Raw genomic sequence first — 22,941 nt, 5'->3', positions numbered from 1 at the left:
AACCCCTTGGGAAACAGCAGTGAGAGTCCTCACCGTCGTAAGGGTTTCCTCTGGGGACAACCTGCCCTGGGCACCACATGAGGGAGCAGACCGGCTTCTCTTCCTCTGCCCCCACACCACTCACTCATGAAGGCAGCTCAGGTGTTCTCATGCCCTGCCTGCCTGCCTGCCTGCCTGGCTCATCCGTGAGCTGTGACCACCTCCAGGGCAGGACTCCACCTTCTCCTCTCTGTGTACCGTGAATCTGCACACAGTGGGCTTTCAGAACCTTAGGAGACTTGAGCCATTCCCACTCGAGCCAGAACCCTCCCCAGGAAGGAAAACAGCTGTGGAGTCATTTTGGCCCCAGCACTGGTTCCCAAACCCTGGCGGCTCCTACAGCCTCTACGGTGTGAAGAGGGAGGTCCCTTTTGACAGAGCTTTCCGGCTGTCAGATCGAAGCTGTTGTTTCACTGTCAGCTGTGTCTCTGCCGTTGCAGCCAGGTGGGCCACGCTGCTCCAAAGGAGCTCACAAGCTGAGTTGCAAGGGAGGTATTGAGAGGACAGGGATGGCTACAACGTGCTGCAAACTGAGTGAGGGTCCCCACAATCCTCAGCAAAGGTCTGTGGTGTGCAAGTGGGGAGTAGAGGGCCCCCAAGTTCCAAAGGAAGGGAGGTACTCGGGAGCTAAAGCCCTTGGCTGCTGTGGTAGCAGCTGCAGATGGCAGCTCGTCCACAGTGCACTTCGAATGAGGTCATATGAGCGGGACTCTGGAAATGGCTCCGAAATCCAGAGAAAGGGGTCAGGGTATGTGGGAATCCGGCGGGGGTGGGGGGTGGATGAAGGAAGGTGTCCTTCCTCTCTCCAGTGCAATTTGGTTTGGTGAGTCTCAAAGCTACCAGATGGCACTTCCCAAGTCAGGCCCCCGCAGGAATCAGGGTGGGCTGCGTGCCTCGGCCCCTGCCACAGGGACAAGCCACACCAGTGGCCTCCCTGAGCTCAAATGGCCGGATCTGGGGGTTCCGTCTGGGTGCACACCTCCTTGCTGTGGCCAAGTTCCCCCCTTCTCTGAGCACCAGCTTCATCATCCTCTCGAATGAGGACATCGATTGCTACCTTGGCACGTTACTCTCTTCATCCTGTGAAGACTCATTAGGCTTATCCTACAATTACTAGCTGGCCCGAAGAGATATCTCCTGAATCCAGATTAAGCTGGAGTCTCCCAGGCTCATCTGGCATGTCTTCCCTGAAGTCTGCCAAAACCCACACCCTTGCATTTCCAGGGACTCCCCTTAGCCGGCTGGGCAGAAAACCCAGCATGGTTCAAACAAGCTGACAGACAAGCGGGAGAGGACTCACGGGCAGACGGCCTCCGTCAGGTCTCGGGTGGAGCTCTGGGACCACAGCAGCAACGGGCCATCCCAGCCCCTGGGCTCAGCAGCGCCCTCATTCTCAGGCCGGCGGCTCTGCCCTGAGGGGAGCAGGAAGGTCACCAACTGCCGCAGGCGGACCTCAAGCCCCTCCCACTGCTGGAGCCTGACCTCCCCCGGCCCCACCCCTTCCCCTACCCCAGCAGGACGAGAGCTCGTCTTCCCCTGGCTTCCAACGTGAGGCCCGGCCCTGGGCCCCGATTGGGCACTGCCCCAGTCCGGAGCCAATCACAGTGGCCAGGGAGGTGGAACGCACCGATTGGCCAGGGCCAGGTCATGTGACCATGCTCCCCAGGAAACTCAAATATTACCAAGATTCCCTAACAAACCAATGAACAAAATTATCCAGTAAAGGCAAACCATACTTTTTAATGAGGCCGATGTCACAGAAAAAAAAAAAAAAAGCTTCACAATGAACTGCTCAAGGAAGCTACTAAATAAACTTTCAGAAAAGTTAAGTAGTTTTTTTTTTTTTTTTAATAGGGTGACGGAGAGCTATACCTTTCCCATCTATGTGAATTTAGGTTTAAACTAGATTTCCCTTGGCTATTATATACGACAAAAAAAACCCACATCACCCCCTTTCACTCCCCCCACCCCCCAAAAGTGTTTTAGTCTATTGAGTTTTTGTGTCCTCAGTTGTGTCTGATTCACGGCAACTCACGAACTCTACACAGCCAGGCTCTTCCGTCCATGGAATTCAGGGCAATTTTTTTCTGTCACAGTAAATGCCCACCCTGGGTGATCCAAAGGCAAGGGCTCAGAGGCTCCTGAGAGTCTAACTCCTTTCAGCCGAGCACAGAGCTGGCTCCTCACTGGGATGCCTGTGGCCTGGGGCTCCCAGAGGGGAGAGCAGCACTCGCCCCACCGTGTGGTCACTGCTGGAAGTGCAGGCTGCTCCTCACTCCCCCTTGACAGTGTCCCTGAGGGCAGAACAGTGGGAATCTACTCAAGGTGGAAATGCAAACTCCCATGCAACCAAACTTCCCACAAGGTCTCCAAAACCACTCAGGAACAGGGAATTGGAAACTGCAGGGCATGACATGAATGGAGATGGAGACTTGACACCTTACACCGAGTTCACTTCCAGTTATCCCTAGACAAAGTTTCCATGAAAACTTGTCACAAATCTAGAAGAACAATGAGCAGAAACCGGACACGTGCTTTGAGTCTTCACACACAAAACTAAAAGGCAGTCCACAAAACAACCCAGAGAATACAGTGGACTTTGCAAAATCAAAGATATCTACTGTGGGAAAGACCTCATTACAAAAGCAAAAGACAGGTCATACATCGCGAGACGAATGAGTGGAAACACAAAGCTTCTCAAGGATGTGTCTCCAAACAGACAAAGAACACCAACACAACAAGCCTGTGAAAACTAGGGAAAGGTCTGAAGGGACACCAGACTGAGGAAGACACACACAGAGTATCCCGGATGATGTCCAGCACGGAGGGCCTGAAGAAACAACAGTCTAGTTGCACTCCCTCAGGCCTGTGTGACCCTGGATGAGGCCTCTGTTTCCCGGTGGCTCTGAGAGATGGACAGGGAGGAAGGGGAAGAGAAATCACTTGCATTTCTAATACTCACAGCAAAGTCTTCCAATGAGAAGGGAATTATCACCCCCACTGACAATGCCATGCACTGAAGTGATACCCACGAGTCCATCTAACCCAGAAGGGAAGGAAGGACCTGTTCTCACAAAACGGCGAGAGATGGAAGAAGGAAGATCAAGCCCACACCAATCACTGGAAAGAGAAGCTGTGCTCAGGGCTTGAAAGAATTCCTATTGGGAAAATGATGTCACAGCCCCACAAGGCAATCCACAGCTTGGATGCTATTCCTCCCAAAATGCCAATGCATTGTCGCACCGAACAAAGAACTGCAAAAGGGGTTACGGAAACAGAAAAGAGCCTAAATTGTCAATACACTCCGACGAAAAAGCCCCGATACGGACATCCAAGGTTGTGTGAAAGGAAATTAGACGACCAAACTAGGATCCTCAGGAGCGTATCGGAGAAGGCGATGGCGACCCACGCCAGTACTCTTGCCTGGAAAATGCCCTGGACGGAGGAGCCTGGTAGGCTGCAGGCCATGGGGTCGCGCAGAGTCAGACACGACTGAAGTGACTTAGCCGCAGCGGCAGCAGCAGGACAGTATGCTATTGGGAATACAACAACACACACAGATCCAGATCGATGGAATAAAGTTGAGGGTCCAGAAACAAACCCCGGCATCCATGGTCAACTCATCTCTGACACAGAAGGGGAGAATATCCAAATGGGAACAAGAAAGCCTCTTCAATAAATGGCCATGGGAAAACCAGACAGCTACATCTGAAGAACGCTATTGGTTTTGATCTCACACCACCTCAATATCGGGGAAAAACCTCACCCTAAAGACTGATGTCATGAGATAGCTAGAAAGAAGCGTAGGTCAAAGGCTCCTTAACATCAGAGTCTCCTTGCCATTTGCTGGGCGGAGGTAGAAATGGGTCTCTTCAAGTAAGGGAAAGAGGGAAACGAAGTACACCAATGGGTTTCCATCCAATGGAACCTCTTCACAACAGAGAAGCTAAGCATTCACAGATGCAAAAGATAGGAAACGGAACATGAGAGACTCCTTGCAAGTGGTGTATCTGAGAAGGGGTTCATATGGAAAGAGACGAAGAATGCACAGCACTCAGATTCCAAGAAACACCACCACCACCCTTGACCCTTCCCCCATGACCAACTCCGACCTAAAGCCTTTCTCTCCCTCTAACCCATCCCTAAAACATAACCCTCATCTAATCATATACATGTGCATTCCTAGCATCCATCCATCCACACACGAGAGAGAAAGAGGAAGACACAGACTGAATCGAGAAAGGAAAAGAGAGGGCCACAGCCAGAGAGAGACACGGAACCAAAGAGAGGAAAGGAGTCGATGGTCCAGACTTTTCATCAATCTGTCTCGAAGGTAGAAGCAATGACAGCGCCCATCCACCCCAGAAGGGGGAAAAGGACGGAAGGTTTGGAGAGGAAAAGACAAGAACGCAGGGAGCCATTAGAAGCTCAGCCACCCGCAGAAGCCGAGCTGGGACACTTGAACAGAATCTCAATGGAAACAGAGGACCAGAAAGTTGGCTACTCTTTTCTATAAGAGAGGGAGACCTTCGAGTCTTCCTTTCGGGCCTCCAACTTGGATGTGGGGTCTCAAAACAGTCAGGAGGGGCAGTGCCTTTTCCTGGGTACCACGGCGCATCCAGGCCTCGTTCTGCCCCATTCTGTGCTGTGTCAGCCCTGGATGGAGTCTTTCTTTCTGAAGTCTCAGCGCACAAGCTCCACGTGATATCGGCCCCAGGTGGAGAGGCATGGAGCTGCTCGTAGGCCGACAGACCTAGGAAACAGATGGGAGAATGACCCCCACTCTGCAGATGGAGAGACTGGGGAAACCCTGAGGGGCATATGCTTGTCCAGGGCCACACCACTTATGAGAAGAAGGAGCCTGGTCTGAGAGCAGCGGGGTCCTCGGAGCTCAGGCCCTGGCTGCACCCAGGCCTCCCCAGGGCTGTGGGCTGGGCTGTGTGGCTGTCACTGTGCCTGCACATGGCCTAAGGGGGGTGGTCGAGCAGTCAGAAACCCAGAGATTCCCTTGGGAAGTTTTGGGGAAGGGACCTCAGCACGAACCCCAGGAAATGATGTCACCTGCCGGCAACAGAACCCAACAGAACCCGCAACCCGGGTATCCAGGCCTCCAGAGCGGAGAGGAGCCCCCAGCCAGATCTCTTGCTGCCAGGATGTTCTGCTGTTTGCCCCTGCCCAGAGGCCGGGGCCTCAGGAGAGCTCACAGGCAGTGTGCGTGGGCACCCTGTCGACGTTGGCTCAGGGCACCCCCGAGAGGCCTCTGGCCCTCTGCCCGGAGAAACAGAAAGGTAACACGGGGAGCCCCAGGCCGGGCCAGGCCACCTCTCCCATGCCACCCGGAAACACCGGGTCCTTTGCCTGTGTGTGTGGATGCGGGTTTCTCGGGGTGTGTCTCCCTCAAGGAAGCCCAGGCGGATGTGGGGTCAGAAGCCTGCGGACAAGTTGTGTCCACACCCCAGGGGAGATCAGGCTGGCTGGGATGGGAACAGTGCGGGCAGGGCCGGCCACCCAGGCTGACCTCACACCCTCAGGTGGGTCTCTTTCCTCCCGGGTGGGGATCTGAGCAGACACACGTCTCTGACCCTTCTGGGAAGAGAAGTTCGAGCAGGCAGAAGCAGCGGCTCCACTGGCCAGGCCCAGCTCGGAAAACTCCCAGCACGGCTGGCTGACGGTCACTGTCGTTGCAGAGCTTCCCACGTGATGAGGCCGAGGACGGGGACACCCCGTCCACCTCCCGGAGGGAGGGGTCGGAGCACCAACCCCCCGCCCGTGAGGCCCAGTGCAGGCTCCAGGTGAGCGTGCCCACGGAGGCATCAGCCCCACCGGGGGCGAAGCGGAGGCGGGGAAGGCCTGCTGCCGAGACACCGCCCAGGATACACCCGGCGGCCCAGTCTGAGGCTGCCACGGAGCTCAGCACACCCGGCTCCGACCCAGAGTCCCGAGAACCCCGGCCTCTGAGGCAGCAGGAGGACCTGGAGCCCAGCACGCCAGAGCACAGAGGTAAGGACGCTGGGGCTGGTGCACGGGAGTGTGTGGGGAGGGGGTGCTGAGCTACACAGGGACGAGTCCCCGAAAGATGCTGCTGGGCCTGCAGCAAGCGCTGGCCTCACACCCCCACCCCCATCTTGCACACTTCAGTCCCAAAAGACATCCAACCCTGGGTATTCTTTCGGAATCTCTTGGAAGCTTTCTGTCCCGGGATACGCACATGCCAAGGCTGGTCTGTGGGCAAACTTTGCTTCTCCCCCAGCTCTAGCACTGGCCTCCAACTGGAACCAGGCTCCACTTCCCAGACCTGTGCCTACAGAGGTGGTGGCTCCAGGTGCAGGACCCAGGGATCCACCGAGGGCAGATGGAGAACCGAGCCTTGCCCTCGCAGAGACACCAGGCCAGCTGGGTACTGGCCAGCACACCGGGCAGATCGGATTTCCGTGCCTGCAGGACCCCCAGCCCCAGGCACTGATGTCCCACCCCCTCAGCCAGAACCTCCACCTCCACGTGCACCTGTACCTGCTCGGGCTTTGGCAGGAGAACCCGAGGCAGAGGAGGAGTCACCGCCTCAGCAGGGAGAGCCTGCCCTGGCTCCCGCGCAACACCCAGACGCCGACGATGACTCACCCGCCCCTGCAGGAAGAACGAGCCCCCGCTCTGGACAGAGACCCAGAGCCCTTGCCGGAAACACCATGTCCAGGGGAGCGGTCGGCTCTGCAGCCTCCATCCCTGTCTGCTCACCGTGGACGCCGGCAACTCGGTCTGCCCCCAGGGGACATGGAGTTCCTTTCCCCTGAGCTGCTTTGCATTTGGTTTGTTTCCACCTTTCTGGTGATGTTTTACTTTTTGTATGGTTTCGTCTATTTTTGTTGGTTAAGTTGGGATTAGTAAACTTTTTCATCATTGTTGCAATTTGGGACACTGTTGTGTAACTCTGGTGATACTGTGTTACCATCACCACTCTGTAGTTTCAGACCCGTTCGATCTTTATGCCCCACCCGCCAACAAAGCCTGGGTTCAAGGCAAGCAGGCCCTGTTCATCCCTCCCCCCGATCCTGACCACAATTTCATCTTTTCTTTCTGCATTCCTTCCTATATTCTTGGTGTCCCCAATCAATGACTCTCAGTGAGATGACTGAAGGAGTTTTTTTCGGACTCTCCACCTACTGTAAGACTCCATTGGAGAGTTCTCATTTTTATGTCATTTGAACTAGCCTTTGATAGCTGAAAGGACGGTGTACGTCCTTTCAAGATATCATGTGCCAAACGAAGCCCTTTTGGCAAATGCCATCATTATCTCCAGGCAGGCATTGCTGTTTGAAGGGTGACATCTCAGCCAGAAGGCAGAGGCTGAGCTCCTCTTGTTGCACCAGCTCCCAAAAGAAGCCAAGAAAGGGAGCTGGAACAACAAACCACCCCAACGCCCAGGAAAGCGTTCTTCACGACAGAAGGCTAGCAAATGACCCAACAACCTTGTGGCCCAGAACCCCTCTAGAAAAATCACTGTTCCATACAAAAGAGAAACACATGGGAAGTTCCAAGGAGAGGCAATGCCCATGGCCAGTGTACTTTAGAGACGGCCTGACCGCTCCGGGGAAGACACGCACCGACGGAACCCCTTGGGAAACAGCAGTGAGAGTCCTCACCGTCGTAAGGGTTTCCTCTGGGGACAACCTGCCCTGGGCACCACATGAGGGAGCAGACCGGCTTCTCTTCCTCTGCCCCCACACCACTCACTCATGAAGGCAGCTCAGGTGTTCTCATGCCCTGCCTGCCTGCCTGCCTGCCTGGCTCATCCGTGAGCTGTGACCACCTCCAGGGCAGGACTCCACCTTCTCCTCTCTGTGTACCGTGAATCTGCACACAGTGGGCTTTCAGAACCTTAGGAGACTTGAGCCATTCCCACTCGAGCCAGAACCCTCCCCAGGAAGGAAAACAGCTGTGGAGTCATTTTGGCCCCAGCACTGGTTCCCAAACCCTGGCGGCTCCTACAGCCTCTACGGTGTGAAGAGGGAGGTCCCTTTTGACAGAGCTTTCCGGCTGTCAGATCGAAGCTGTTGTTTCACTGTCAGCTGTGTCTCTGCCGTTGCAGCCAGGTGGGCCACGCTGCTCCAAAGGAGCTCACAAGCTGAGTTGCAAGGGAGGTATTGAGAGGACAGGGATGGCTACAACGTGCTGCAAACTGAGTGAGGGTCCCCACAATCCTCAGCAAAGGTCTGTGGTGTGCAAGTGGGGAGTAGAGGGCCCCCAAGTTCCAAAGGAAGGGAGGTACCCGGGAGATAAAGCCCTTGGCTGCTGTGGTAGCAGCTGCAGATGGCAGCTCGTCCACAGTGCACTTCGAATGAGGTCATATGAGCGGGACTCTGGAAAGGGCTCCGAAATCCAGAGAAAGGGGTCAGGGTATGTGGGAATCCGGCGGGGGTGGGGGGTGGATGAAGGAAGGTGTCCTTCCTCTCTCCAGTGCAATTTGGTTTGGTGAGTCTCAAAGCTACCAGATGGCACTTCCCAAGTCAGGCCCCCGCAGGAATCAGGGTGGGCTGCGTGCCTCGGCCCCTGCCACAGGGACAAGCCACACCAGTGGCCTCCCTGAGCTCAAATGGCCGGATCTGGGGGTTCCGTCTGGGTGCACACCTCCTTGCTGTGGCCAAGTTCCCCCCTTCTCTGAGCACCAGCTTCATCATCCTCTCGAATGAGGACATCGATTGCTACCTTGGCACGTTACTCTCTTCATCCTGTGAAGACTCATTAGGCTTATCCTACAATTACTAGCTGGCCCGAAGAGATATCTCCTGAATCCAGATTAAGCTGGAGTCTCCCAGGCTCATCTGGCATGTCTTCCCTGAAGTCTGCCAAAACCCACACCCTTGCATTTCCAGGGACTCCCCTTAGCCGGCTGGGCAGAAAACCCAGCATGGTTCAAACAAGCTGACAGACAAGCGGGAGAGGACTCACGGGCAGACGGCCTCCGTCAGGTCTCGGGTGGAGCTCTGGGACCACAGCAGCAACGGGCCATCCCAGCCCCTGGGCTCAGCAGCGCCCTCATTCTCAGGCCGGCAGCTCTGCCCTGAGGGGAGCAGGAAGGTCACCAACTGCCGCAGGCGGACCTCAAGCCCCTCCCACTGCTGGAGCCTGACCTCCCCCGGCCCCACCCCTTCCCCTACCCCAGCAGGACGAGAGCTCGTCTTCCCCTGGCTTCCAACGTGAGGCCCGGCCCTGGGCCCCGATTGGGCACTGCCCCAGTCCGGAGCCAATCACAGTGGCCAGGGAGGTGGAACGCACCGATTGGCCAGGGCCAGGTCATGTGACCATGCTCCCCAGGAAACTCAAATATTACCAAGATTCCCTAACAAACCAATGAACAAAATTATCCAGTAAAGGCAAACCGTACTTTTTAATGAGGCCGATGTCACAGAAAAAAAAAAAAAATGCCTCACCATGAACTGCTCAAGGAAGCTACTAAATAAACTTTCAGAAAAGTTAAGTAGTTTTTTTTTTTTTTTTTAATAGGGTTACGGAGAGCTATACCTTTCCCATCTATGTGAATTTAGGTTTAAACTAGATTTCCCTTGGCTATTATATACGACAAAAAAACCCCACATCACCCCCTTTCACTCCCCCCACCCCCCAAAAGTGTTTTAGTCTATTGAGTTTTTGTGTCCTCAGTTGTGTCTGATTCACGGCAACTCACGAACTCTACACAGCCAGGCTCTTCCGTCCATGGAATTCAGGGCAATTTTTTTCTGTCACAGTAAATGCCCACCCTGGGTGATCCAAAGGCAAGGGCTCAGAGGCTCCTGAGAGTCTAACTCCTTTCAGCCGAGCACAGAGCTGGCTCCTCACTGGGATGCCTGTGGCCTGGGGCTCCCAGAGGGGAGAGCAGCACTCGCCCCACCGTGTGGTCACTGCTGGAAGTGCAGGCTGCTCCTCACTCCCCCTTGACAGTGTCCCTGAGGGCAGAACAGTGGGAATCTACTCAAGGTGGAAATGCAAACTCCCATGCAACCAAACTTCCCACAAGGTCTCCAAAACCACTCAGGAACAGGGAATTGGAAACTGCAGGGCATGACATGAATGGAGATGGAGACTTGACACCTTACACCGAGTTCACTTCCAGTTATCCCTAGACAAAGTTTCCATGAAAACTTGTCACAAATCTAGAAGAACAATGAGCAGAAACCGGACACGTGCTTTGAGTCTTCACACACAAAACTAAAAGGCAGTCCACAAAACAACCCAGAGAATACAGTGGACTTTGCAAAATCAAAGATATCTACTGTGGGAAAGACCTCATTACAAAAGCAAAAGACAGGTCATACATCGCGAGATGAATGAGTGGAAACACAAAGCTTCTCAAGGATGTGTCTCCAAACAGACAAAGAACACCAACACAACAAGCCTGTGAAAACTAGGGAAAGGTCTGAAGGGACACCAGACTGAGGAAGACACACACAGAGTATCCCGGATGATGTCCAGCACGGAGGGCCTGAAGAAACAACAGTCTAGTTGCACTCCCTCAGGCCTGTGTGACCCTGGATGAGGCCTCTGTTTCCCGGTGGCTCTGAGAGATGGACAGGGAGGAAGGGGAAGAGAAATCACTTGCATTTCTAATACTCACAGCAAAGTCTTCCAATGAGAAGGGAATTATCACCCCCACTGACAATGCCATGCACTGAAGTGATACCCACGAGTCCATCTAACCCAGAAGGGAAGGAAGGACCTGTTCTCACAAAACGGCGAGAGATGGAAGAAGGAAGATCAAGCCCACACCAATCACTGGAAAGAGAAGCTGTGCTCAGGGCTTGAAAGAATTCCTATTGGGAAAATGATGTCACAGCCCCACAAGGCAATCCACAGCTTGGATGCTATTCCTCCCAAAATGCCAATGCATTGTCGCACCGAACAAAGAACTGCAAAAGGGGTTACGGAAACAGAAAAGAGCCTAAATTGTCAATACAATCCGACGAAAAAGCCCCGATACGGACATCCAAGGTTGTGTGAAAGGAAATTAGACGACCAAACTAGGATCCTCAGGAGCGTATCGGAGAAGGCGATGGCGACCCACGCCAGTACTCTTGCCTGGAAAATGCCCTGGACGGAGGAGCCTGGTAGGCTGCAGGCCATGGGGTCGCGCAGAGTCAGACACGACTGAAGTGACTTAGCCGCAGCGGCAGCAGCAGGACAGTATGCTATTGGGAATACAACAACACACACAGATCCAGATCGATGGAATAAAGTTGAGGGTCCAGAAACAAACCCCGGCATCCATGGTCAACTCATCTCTGACACAGAAGGGGAGAATATCCAAATGGGAACAAGAAAGCCTCTTCAATAAATGGCCATGGGAAAACCAGACAGCTACATCTGAAGAACGCTATTGGTTTTGATCTCACACCACCTCAATATCGGGGAAAAACCTCACCCTAAAGACTGATGTCTTGAGATAGCTAGAAAGAAGCGTAGGTCAAAGGCTCCTTAACATCAGAGTCTCCTTGCCATTTGCTGGGCGGAGGTAGAAATGGGTCTCTTCAAGTAAGGGAAAGAGGGAAACGAAGTACACCAATGGGTTTCCATCCAATGGAACCTCTTCACAACAGAGAAGCTAAGCATTCACAGATGCAAAAGATAGGAAACGGAACATGAGAGACTCCTTGCAAGTGGTGTATCTGAGAAGGGGTTCATATGGAAAGAGACGAAGAATGCACAGCACTCAGATTCCAAGAAACACCACCACCACCCTTGACCCTTCCCCCATGACCAACTCCGACCTAAAGCCTTTCTCTCCCTCTAACCCATCCCTAAAACATAACCCTCATCTAATCATATACATGTGCATTCCTAGCATCCATCCATCCACACACGAGAGAGAAAGAGGAAGACACAGACTGAATCGAGAAAGGAAAAGAGAGGGACACAGCCAGAGAGAGACACGGAACCAAAGAGAGGAAAGGAGTCGATGGTCCAGACTTTTCATCAATCTGTCTCGAAGGTAGAAGCAATGACAGCGCCCATCCACCCCAGAAGGGGGAAAAGGACGGAAGGTTTGGAGAGGAAAAGACAAGAACGCAGGGAGCCATTAGAAGCTCAGCCACCCGCAGAAGCCGAGCTGGGACACTTGAACAGAATCTCAATGGAAACAGAGGACCAGAAAGTTGGCTACTCTTTTCTATAAGAGAGGGAGACCTTCGAGTCTTCCTTTCGGGCCTCCAACTTGGATGTGGGGTCTCAAAACAGTCAGGAGGGGCAGTGCCTTTTCCTGGGTACCACGGCGCATCCAGGCCTCGTTCTGCCCCATTCTGTGCTGTGTCAGCCCTGGATGGAGTCTTTCTTTCTGAAGTCTCAGCGCACAAGCTCCACGTGATATCGGCCCCAGGTGGAGAGGCATGGAGCTGCTCGTAGGCCGACAGACCTAGGAAACAGATGGGAGAATGACCCCCACTCTGCAGATGGAGAGACTGGGGAAACCCTGAGGGGCATATGCTTGTCCAGGGCCACACCACTTATGAGAAGAAGGAGCCTGGTCTGAGAGCAGCGGGGTCCTTGGAGCTCAGGCCCTGGCTGCACCCAGGCCTCCCCAGGGCTGTGGGCTGGGCTGTGTGGCTGTCAATGTGTCTGCACATGGCCTAAGGGGGGTGGTCGAGCAGTCAGAAACCCAGAGATTCCCTTGGGAAGTTTTGGGGAAGGGACCTCAGCACGAACCCCAGGAAATGATGTCACCTGCCGGCAACAGAACCCAACAGAACCCGCAACCCGGGTATCCAGGCCTCCAGAGCGGAGAGGAGCCCCCAGCCAGATCTCTTGATGCCAGGATGTTCTGCTGTTTGCCCCTGCCCAGAGGCCGGGGCCTCAGGAGAGCTCACAGGCAGTGTGCGTGGGCACCCTGTCGACGTTGGCTCAGGGCACCCCCGAGAGGCCTCTGGCCCTCTGCCCGGAGAAACAGAAAGGTAACACGGGGAGCCACAGGCCGGGCCAGGCCACCTCTCCCATGCCACCCGGAAACACCGGGTCCTTTGCCTGTGTGTGTGGATGCGGGTTTCTCGGGGTGTGTCTCCCTCAAGGAAGCCCAGGCGGATGTGGGGTCAGAAGCCTGCGGACAAGTTGTGTCCACACCCCAGGGGAGATCAGGCTGGCTGGGATGGGAACAGTGCGGGCAGGGCCGGCCACCCAGGCTGACCTCACACCCTCAGGTGGGTCTCTTTCCTCCCGGGTGGGGATCTGAGCAGACACACGTCTCTGACCCTTCTGGGAAGAGAAGTTCGAGCAGGCAGAAGCAGCGGCTCCACTGGCCAGGCCCAGCTCGGAAAACTCCCAGCACGGCTGGCTGACGGTCACTGTCGTTGCAGAGCTTCCCACGTGATGAGGCCGAGGACGGGGACACCCCGTCCACCTCCCGGAGGGAGGGGTCGGAGCACCAACCCCCCGCCCGTGAGGCCCAGTGCAGGCTCCAGGTGAGCGTGCCCACGGAGGCATCAGCCCCACCGGGGGCGAAGCGGAGGCGGGGAAGGCCTGCTGCCGAGACACCGCCCAGGATACACCCGGCGGCCCAGTCTGAGGCTGCCACGGAGCTCAGCACACCCGGCTCCGACCCAGAGTCCCGAGAACCCCGGCCTCTGAGGCAGCAGGAGGACCTGGAGCCCAGCACGCCAGAGCACAGAGGTAAGGACGCTGGGGCTGGTGCACGGGAGTGTGTGGGGAGGGGGTGCTGAGCTACACAGGGACGAGTCCCCGAAAGATGCTGCTGGGCCTGCAGCAAGCGCTGGCCTCACACCCCCACCCCCATCTTGCACACTTCAGTCCCAAAAGACATCCAACCCTGGGTATTCTTTCGGAATCTCTTGGAAGCTTTCTGTCCCGGGATACGCACATGCCAAGGCTGGTCTGTGGGCAAACTTTGCTTCTCCCCCAGCTCTAGCACTGGCCTCCAACTGGAACCAGGCTCCACTTCCCAGACCTGTGCCTACAGAGGTGGTGGCTCCAGGTGCAGGACCCAGGGATCCACCGAGGGCAGATGGAGAACCGAGCCTTGCCCTCGCAGAGACACCAGGCCAGCTGGGTACTGGCCAGCACACCGGGCAGATCGGATTTCCGTGCCTGCAGGACCCCCAGCCCCAGGCACTGATGTCCCACCCCCTCAGCCAGAACCTCCACCTCCACGTGCACCTGTACCTGCTCGGGCTTTGGCAGGAGAACCCGAGGCAGAGGAGGAGTCACCGCCTCGGCAGGGAGAGCCTGCCCTGGCTCCCGCGCAACACCCAGACGCCGACGATGACTCACCCGCCCCTGCAGGAAGAACGAGCCCCCGCTCTGGACAGAGACCCAGAGCCCTTGCCGGAAACACCATGTCCAGGGGAGCGGTCGGCTCTGCAGCCTCCATCCCTGTCTGCTCACCGTGGACGCCGGCAACTCGGTCTGCCCCCAGGGGACATGGAGTTCCTTTCCCCTGAGCTGCTTTGCATTTGGTTTGTTTCCACCTTTCTGGTGATGTTTTACTTTTTGTATGGTTTCGTCTATTTTTGTTGGTTAAGTTGGGATTAGTAAACTTTTTCATCATTGTTGCAATTTGGGACACTGTTGTGTAACTCTGGTGATACTGTGTTACCATCACCACTCTGTAGTTTCAGACCCGTTCGATCTTTATGCCCCACCCGCCAACAAAGCCTGGGTTCAAGGCAAGCAGGCCCTGTTCATCCCTCCCCCCGATCCTGACCACAATTTCATCTTTTCTTTCTGCATTCCTTCCTATATTCTTGGTGTCCCCAATCAATGACTCTCAGTGAGATGACTGAAGGAGTTTTTTTCGGACTCTCCACCTACTGTAAGACTCCATTGGAGAGTTCTCATTTTTATGTCATTTGAACTAGCCTTTGATAGCTGAAAGGACGGTGTACGTCCTTTCAAGATATCATGTGCCAAACGAAGCCCTTTTGGCAAATGCCATCATTATCTCCAGGCAGGCATTGCTGTTTGAAGGGTGACATCTCAGCCAGAAGGCAGAGGCTGAGCTCCTCTTGTTGCACCAGCTCCCAAAAGAAGCCAAGAAAGGGAGCTGGAACAACAAACCACCCCAACGCCCAGGAAAGCGTTCTTCACGACAGAAGGCTAGCAAATGACCCAACAACCTTGTGGCCCAGAACCCCTCTAGAAAAATCACTGTTCCATACAAAAGAGAAACACATGGGAAGTTCCAAGGAGAGGCAATGCCCATGGCCAGTGTACTTTAGAGACGGCCTGACCGCTCCGGGGAAGACACGCACCGACGGAACCCCTTGGGAAACAGCAGTGAGAGTCCTCACCGTCGTAAGGGTTTCCTCTGGGGACAACCTGCCCTGGGCACCACATGAGGGAGCAGACCGGCTTCTCTTCCTCTGCCCCCACACCACTCACTCATGAAGGCAGCTCAGGTGTTCTCATGCCCTGCCTGCCTGCCTGCCTGCCTGGCTCATCCGTGAGCTGTGACCACCTCCAGGGCAGGACTCCACCTTCTCCTCTCTGTGTACCGTGAATCTGCACACAGTGGGCTTTCAGAACCTTAGGAGACTTGAGCCATTCCCACTCGAGCCAGAACCCTCCCCAGGAAGGAAAACAGCTGTGGAGTCATTTTGGCCCCAGCACTGGTTCCCAAACCCTGGCGGCTCCTACAGCCTCTACGGTGTGAAGAGGGAGGTCCCTTTTGACAGAGCTTTCCGGCTGTCAGATCGAAGCTGTTGTTTCACTGTCAGCTGTGTCTCTGCCGTTGCAGCCAGGTGGGCCACGCTGCTCCAAAGGAGCTCACAAGCTGAGTTGCAAGGGAGGTATTGAGAGGACAGGGATGGCTACAACGTGCTGCAAACTGAGTGAGGGTCCCCACAATCCTCAGCAAAGGTCTGTGGTGTGCAAGTGGGGAGTAGAGGGCCCCCAAGTTCCAAAGGAAGGGAGGTACCCGGGAGATAAAGCCCTTGGCTGCTGTGGTAGCAGCTGCAGATGGCAGCTCGTCCACAGTGCACTTCGAATGAGGTCATATGAGCGGGACTCTGGAAAGGGCTCCGAAATCCAGAGAAAGGGGTCAGGGTATGTGGGAATCCGGCGGGGGTGGGGGGTGGATGAAGGAAGGTGTCCTTCCTCTCTCCAGTGCAATTTGGTTTGGTGAGTCTCAAAGCTACCAGATGGCACTTCCCAAGTCAGGCCCCCGCAGGAATCAGGGTGGGCTGCGTGCCTCGGCCCCTGCCACAGGGACAAGCCACACCAGTGGCCTCCCTGAGCTCAAATGGCCGGATCTGGGGGTTCCGTCTGGGTGCACACCTCCTTGCTGTGGCCAAGTTCCCCCCTTCTCTGAGCACCAGCTTCATCATCCTCTCGAATGAGGACATCGATTGCTACCTTGGCACGTTACTCTCTTCATCCTGTGAAGACTCATTAGGCTTATCCTACAATTACTAGCTGGCCCGAAGAGATATCTCCTGAATCCAGATTAAGCTGGAGTCTCCCAGGCTCATCTGGCATGTCTTCCCTGAAGTCTGCCAAAACCCACACCCTTGCATTTCCAGGGACTCCCCTTAGCCGGCTGGGCAGAAAACCCAGCATGGTTCAAACAAGCTGACAGACAAGCGGGAGAGGACTCACGGGCAGACGGCCTCCGTCAGGTCTCGGGTGGAGCTCTGGGACCACAGCAGCAACGGGCCATCCCAGCCCCTGGGCTCAGCAGCGCCCTCATTCTCAGGCCGGCGGCTCTGCCCTGAGGGGAGCAGGAAGGTCACCAACTGCCGCAGGCGGACCTCAAGCCCCTCCCACTGCTGGAGCCTGACCTCCCCCGGCCCCACCCCTTCCCCTACCCCAGCAGGACGAGAGCTCGTCTTCCCCTGGCTTCCAACGTGAGGCCCGGCCCTGGGCCCCGATTGGGCACTGCCCCAGTCCGGAGCCAATCACAGTGGCCAGGGAGGTGGAACGCACCGATTGGCCAGGGCCAGGTCATGTGACCATGCTCCCCAGGAAACTCAAATATTACCAAGATTCCCTAACAAACCAATGAACAAAATTATCCAGTAAAGGCAAACCGTACTTTTTAATGAGGCCGATGTCACAGAAAAAAAAAAAAATGCCTCACCATGAACTGCTCAAGGAAGCTACTAAATAAACTTTCAGAAAAGTTAAGTAGTTTTTTTTTTTTTTTTTTAATAGGGTTACGGAGAGCTATACCTTTCCCATCTATGTGAATTTAGGTTTAAACTAGATTTCCCTTGGCTATTATATACGACAAAAAAACCCCACATCACCCCCTTTCACTCCCCCCACCCCCCAAAAGTGTTTTAGTCTATTGAGTTTTTGTGTCCTCAGTTGTGTCTGATTCACGGCAACTCACGAACTCTACACAGCCAGGCTCTTCCGTCCATGGAATTCAGGGCAATTTTTTTCTGTCACAGTAAATGCCCACCCTGGGTGATCCAAAGGCAAGGGCTCAGAGGCTCCTGAGAGTCTAACTCCTTTCAGCCGAGCACAGAGCTGGCTCCTCACTGGGATGCCTGTGGCCTGGGGCTCCCAGAGGGGAGAGCAGCACTCGCCCCACCGTGTGGTCACTGCTGGAAGTGCAGGCTGCTCCTCACTCCCCCTTGACAGTGTCCCTGAGGGCAGAACAGTGGGAATCTACTCAAGGTGGAAATGCAAACTCCCATGCAACCAAACTTCCCACAAGGTCTCCAAAACCACTCAGGAACAGGGAATTGGAAACTGCAGGGCATGACATGAATGGAGATGGAGACTTGACACCTTACACCGAGTTCACTTCCAGTTATCCCTAGACAAAGTTTCCATGAAAACTTGTCACAAATCTAGAAGAACAATGAGCAGAAACCGGACACGTGCTTTGAGTCTTCACACACAAAACTAAAAGGCAGTCCACAAAACAACCCAGAGAATACAGTGGACTTTGCAAAATCAAAGATATCTACTGTGGGAAAGACCTCATTACAAAAGCAAAAGACAGGTCATACATCGCGAGATGAATGAGTGGAAACACAAAGCTTCTCAAGGATGTGTCTCCAAACAGACAAAGAACACCAACACAACAAGCCTGTGAAAACTAGGGAAAGGTCTGAAGGGACACCAGACTGAGGAAGACACACACAGAGTATCCCGGATGATGTCCAGCACGGAGGGCCTGAAGAAACAACAGTCTAGTTGCACTCCCTCAGGCCTGTGTGACCCTGGATGAGGCCTCTGTTTCCCGGTGGCTCTGAGAGATGGACAGGGAGGAAGGGGAAGAGAAATCACTTGCATTTCTAATACTCACAGCAAAGTCTTCCAATGAGAAGGGAATTATCACCCCCACTGACAATGCCATGCACTGAAGTGATACCCACGAGTCCATCTAACCCAGAAGGGAAGGAAGGACCTGTTCTCACAAAACGGCGAGAGATGGAAGAAGGAAGATCAAGCCCACACCAATCACTGGAAAGAGAAGCTGTGCTCAGGGCTTGAAAGAATTCCTATTGGGAAAATGATGTCACAGCCCCACAAGGCAATCCACAGCTTGGATGCTATTCCTCCCAAAATGCCAATGCATTGTCGCACCGAACAAAGAACTGCAAAAGGGGTTACGGAAACAGAAAAGAGCCTAAATTGTCAATACAATCCGACGAAAAAGCCCCGATACGGACATCCAAGGTTGTGTGAAAGGAAATTAGACGACCAAACTAGGATCCTCAGGAGCGTATCGGAGAAGGCGATGGCGACCCACGCCAGTACTCTTGCCTGGAAAATGCCCTGGACGGAGGAGCCTGGTAGGCTGCAGGCCATGGGGTCGCGCAGAGTCAGACACGACTGAAGTGACTTAGCCGCAGCGGCAGCAGCAGGACAGTATGCTATTGGGAATACAACAACACACACAGATCCAGATCGATGGAATAAAGTTGAGGGTCCAGAAACAAACCCCGGCATCCATGGTCAACTCATCTCTGACACAGAAGGGGAGAATATCCAAATGGGAACAAGAAAGCCTCTTCAATAAATGGCCATGGGAAAACCAGACAGCTACATCTGAAGAACGCTATTGGTTTTGATCTCACACCACCTCAATATCGGGGAAAAACCTCACCCTAAAGACTGATGTCTTGAGATAGCTAGAAAGAAGCGTAGGTCAAAGGCTCCTTAACATCAGAGTCTCCTTGCCATTTGCTGGGCGGAGGTAGAAATGGGTCTCTTCAAGTAAGGGAAAGAGGGAAACGAAGTACACCAATGGGTTTCCATCCAATGGAACCTCTTCACAACAGAGAAGCTAAGCATTCACAGATGCAAAAGATAGGAAACGGAACATGAGAGACTCCTTGCAAGTGGTGTATCTGAGAAGGGGTTCATATGGAAAGAGACGAAGAATGCACAGCACTCAGATTCCAAGAAACACCACCACCACCCTTGACCCTTCCCCCATGACCAACTCCGACCTAAAGCCTTTCTCTCCCTCTAACCCATCCCTAAAACATAACCCTCATCTAATCATATACATGTGCATTCCTAGCATCCATCCATCCACACACGAGAGAGAAAGAGGAAGACACAGACTGAATCGAGAAAGGAAAAGAGAGGGACACAGCCAGAGAGAGACACGGAACCAAAGAGAGGAAAGGAGTCGATGGTCCAGACTTTTCATCAATCTGTCTCGAAGGTAGAAGCAATGACAGCGCCCATCCACCCCAGAAGGGGGAAAAGGACGGAAGGTTTGGAGAGGAAAAGACAAGAACGCAGGGAGCCATTAGAAGCTCAGCCACCCGCAGAAGCCGAGCTGGGACACTTGAACAGAATCTCAATGGAAACAGAGGACCAGAAAGTTGGCTACTCTTTTCTATAAGAGAGGGAGACCTTCGAGTCTTCCTTTCGGGCCTCCAACTTGGATGTGGGGTCTCAAAACAGTCAGGAGGGGCAGTGCCTTTTCCTGGGTACCACGGCGCATCCAGGCCTCGTTCTGCCCCATTCTGTGCTGTGTCAGCCCTGGATGGAGTCTTTCTTTCTGAAGTCTCAGCGCACAAGCTCCACGTGATATCGGCCCCAGGTGGAGAGGCATGGAGCTGCTCGTAGGCCGACAGACCTAGGAAACAGATGGGAGAATGACCCCCACTCTGCAGATGGAGAGACTGGGGAAACCCTGAGGGGCATATGCTTGTCCAGGGCCACACCACTTATGAGAAGAAGGAGCCTGGTCTGAGAGCAGCGGGGTCCTTGGAGCTCAGGCCCTGGCTGCACCCAGGCCTCCCCAGGGCTGTGGGCTGGGCTGTGTGGCTGTCAATGTGTCTGCACATGGCCTAAGGGGGGTGGTCGAGCAGTCAGAAACCCAGAGATTCCCTTGGGAAGTTTTGGGGAAGGGACCTCAGCACGAACCCCAGGAAATGATGTCACCTGCCGGCAACAGAACCCAACAGAACCCGCAACCCGGGTATCCAGGCCTCCAGAGCGGAGAGGAGCCCCCAGCCAGATCTCTTGATGCCAGGATGTTCTGCTGTTTGCCCCTGCCCAGAGGCCGGGGCCTCAGGAGAGCTCACAGGCAGTGTGCGTGGGCACCCTGTCGACGTTGGCTCAGGGCACCCCCGAGAGGCCTCTGGCCCTCTGCCCGGAGAAACAGAAAGGTAACACGGGGAGCCACAGGCCGGGCCAGGCCACCTCTCCCATGCCACCCGGAAACACCGGGTCCTTTGCCTGTGTGTGTGGATGCGGGTTTCTCGGGGTGTGTCTCCCTCAAGGAAGCCCAGGCGGATGTGGGGTCAGAAGCCTGCGGACAAGTTGTGTCCACACCCCAGGGGAGATCAGGCTGGCTGGGATGGGAACAGTGCGGGCAGGGCCGGCCACCCAGGCTGACCTCACACCCTCAGGTGGGTCTCTTTCCTCCCGGGTGGGGATCTGAGCAGACACACGTCTCTGACCCTTCTGGGAAGAGAAGTTCGAGCAGGCAGAAGCAGCGGCTCCACTGGCCAGGCCCAGCTCGGAAAACTCCCAGCACGGCTGGCTGACGGTCACTGTCGTTGCAGAGCTTCCCACGTGATGAGGCCGAGGACGGGGACACCCCGTCCACCTCCCGGAGGGAGGGGTCGGAGCACCAACCCCCCGCCCGTGAGGCCCAGTGCAGGCTCCAGGTGAGCGTGCCCACGGAGGCATCAGCCCCACCGGGGGCGAAGCGGAGGCGGGGAAGGCCTGCTGCCGAGACACCGCCCAGGATACACCCGGCGGCCCAGTCTGAGGCTGCCACGGAGCTCAGCACACCCGGCTCCGACCCAGAGTCCCGAGAACCCCGGCCTCTGAGGCAGCAGGAGGACCTGGAGCCCAGCACGCCAGAGCACAGAGGTAAGGACGCTGGGGCTGGTGCACGGGAGTGTGTGGGGAGGGGGTGCTGAGCTACACAGGGACGAGTCCCCGAAAGATGCTGCTGGGCCTGCAGCAAGCGCTGGCCTCACACCCCCACCCCCATCTTGCACACTTCAGTCCCAAAAGACATCCAACCCTGGGTATTCTTTCGGAATCTCTTGGAAGCTTTCTGTCCCGGGATACGCACATGCCAAGGCTGGTCTGTGGGCAAACTTTGCTTCTCCCCCAGCTCTAGCACTGGCCTCCAACTGGAACCAGGCTCCACTTCCCAGACCTGTGCCTACAGAGGTGGTGGCTCCAGGTGCAGGACCCAGGGATCCACCGAGGGCAGATGGAGAACCGAGCCTTGCCCTCGCAGAGACACCAGGCCAGCTGGGTACTGGCCAGCACACCGGGCAGATCGGATTTCCGTGCCTGCAGGACCCCCAGCCCCAGGCACTGATGTCCCACCCCCTCAGCCAGAACCTCCACCTCCACGTGCACCTGTACCTGCTCGGGCTTTGGCAGGAGAACCCGAGGCAGAGGAGGAGTCACCGCCTCGGCAGGGAGAGCCTGCCCTGGCTCCCGCGCAACACCCAGACGCCGACGATGACTCACCCGCCCCTGCAGGAAGAACGAGCCCCCGCTCTGGACAGAGACCCAGAGCCCTTGCCGGAAACACCATGTCCAGGGGAGCGGTCGGCTCTGCAGCCTCCATCCCTGTCTGCTCACCGTGGACGCCGGCAACTCGGTCTGCCCCCAGGGGACATGGAGTTCCTTTCCCCTGAGCTGCTTTGCATTTGGTTTGTTTCCACCTTTCTGGTGATGTTTTACTTTTTGTATGGTTTCGTCTATTTTTGTTGGTTAAGTTGGGATTAGTAAACTTTTTCATCATTGTTGCAATTTGGGACACTGTTGTGTAACTCTGGTGATACTGTGTTACCATCACCACTCTGTAGTTTCAGACCCGTTCGATCTTTATGCCCCACCCGCCAACAAAGCCTGGGTTCAAGGCAAGCAGGCCCTGTTCATCCCTCCCCCCGATCCTGACCACAATTTCATCTTTTCTTTCTGCATTCCTTCCTATATTCTTGGTGTCCCCAATCAATGACTCTCAGTGAGATGACTGAAGGAGTTTTTTTCGGACTCTCCACCTACTGTAAGACTCCATTGGAGAGTTCTCATTTTTATGTCATTTGAACTAGCCTTTGATAGCTGAAAGGACGGTGTACGTCCTTTCAAGATATCATGTGCCAAACGAAGCCCTTTTGGCAAATGCCATCATTATCTCCAGGCAGGCATTGCTGTTTGAAGGGTGACATCTCAGCCAGAAGGCAGAGGCTGAGCTCCTCTTGTTGCACCAGCTCCCAAAAGAAGCCAAGAAAGGGAGCTGGAACAACAAACCACCCCAACGCCCAGGAAAGCGTTCTTCACGACAGAAGGCTAGCAAATGACCCAACAACCTTGTGGCCCAGAACCCCTCTAGAAAAATCACTGTTCCATACAAAAGAGAAACACATGGGAAGTTCCAAGGAGAGGCAATGCCCATGGCCAGTGTACTTTAGAGACGGCCTGACCGCTCCGGGGAAGACACGCACCGACGGAACCCCTTGG

At 55.0% G+C, this 22,941-nt stretch overlaps 3 protein-coding genes and 1 long non-coding RNA gene across 4 annotated transcripts in view; 3 read left to right on the top strand and 1 right to left on the bottom strand.

Annotated features, from left to right (window-relative positions):
- Nucleotides 1–22,941, bottom strand: part of LOC145529707 (uncharacterized) — a 1,704,434-nt gene that overhangs the window by 1,519,507 nt on the left and 161,986 nt on the right. The window contains exons 21-23 of the long non-coding RNA XR_014071296.1: nt 16,627–16,738; nt 8,983–9,094; nt 1,340–1,451 (exon numbers count right to left, since the gene is read on the bottom strand). This is a non-coding gene — a long non-coding RNA (uncharacterized LOC145529707). The remainder of the gene's footprint in view (nt 1–1,339; nt 1,452–8,982; nt 9,095–16,626; nt 16,739–22,941) is intronic.
- On the top strand, nt 5,133–6,942 carry LOC145529658 (uncharacterized). The gene is made up of 3 exons (XM_081550256.1): nt 5,133–5,327; nt 5,727–6,039; nt 6,290–6,942. Exons 1-3 carry the CDS (start codon nt 5,193–5,195, stop codon nt 6,916–6,918), a joined length of 1,077 nt encoding a protein of 358 aa, XP_081406382.1. The 5' UTR covers nt 5,133–5,192; the 3' UTR covers nt 6,919–6,942.
- LOC145529631 (uncharacterized) lies at nt 12,795–14,586 on the top strand. The gene is made up of 3 exons (XM_081550226.1): nt 12,795–12,971; nt 13,371–13,683; nt 13,934–14,586. The coding sequence occupies exons 1-3, from the start codon at nt 12,837–12,839 to the stop codon at nt 14,560–14,562; spliced, it is 1,077 nt and encodes a 358-aa protein (XP_081406352.1). The 5' UTR covers nt 12,795–12,836; the 3' UTR covers nt 14,563–14,586.
- Nucleotides 20,439–22,230, top strand: LOC145529613 (uncharacterized). The gene is made up of 3 exons (XM_081550205.1): nt 20,439–20,615; nt 21,015–21,327; nt 21,578–22,230. The coding sequence occupies exons 1-3, from the start codon at nt 20,481–20,483 to the stop codon at nt 22,204–22,206; spliced, it is 1,077 nt and encodes a 358-aa protein (XP_081406331.1). The 5' UTR covers nt 20,439–20,480; the 3' UTR covers nt 22,207–22,230.

This window comes from Giraffa tippelskirchi, chromosome 12, assembly GCF_054371585.1.
Source record: "Giraffa tippelskirchi isolate mGirTip1 chromosome 12, T2T-mGirTip1v1.2.pri, whole genome shotgun sequence".
In the NCBI taxonomy this organism is placed as follows: Eukaryota; Metazoa; Chordata; class Mammalia; order Artiodactyla; family Giraffidae; genus Giraffa; species Giraffa tippelskirchi.
Note: the sequence above shows the minus strand (reverse complement) of the source record. Positions and strands in the feature narration are given on the sequence as shown.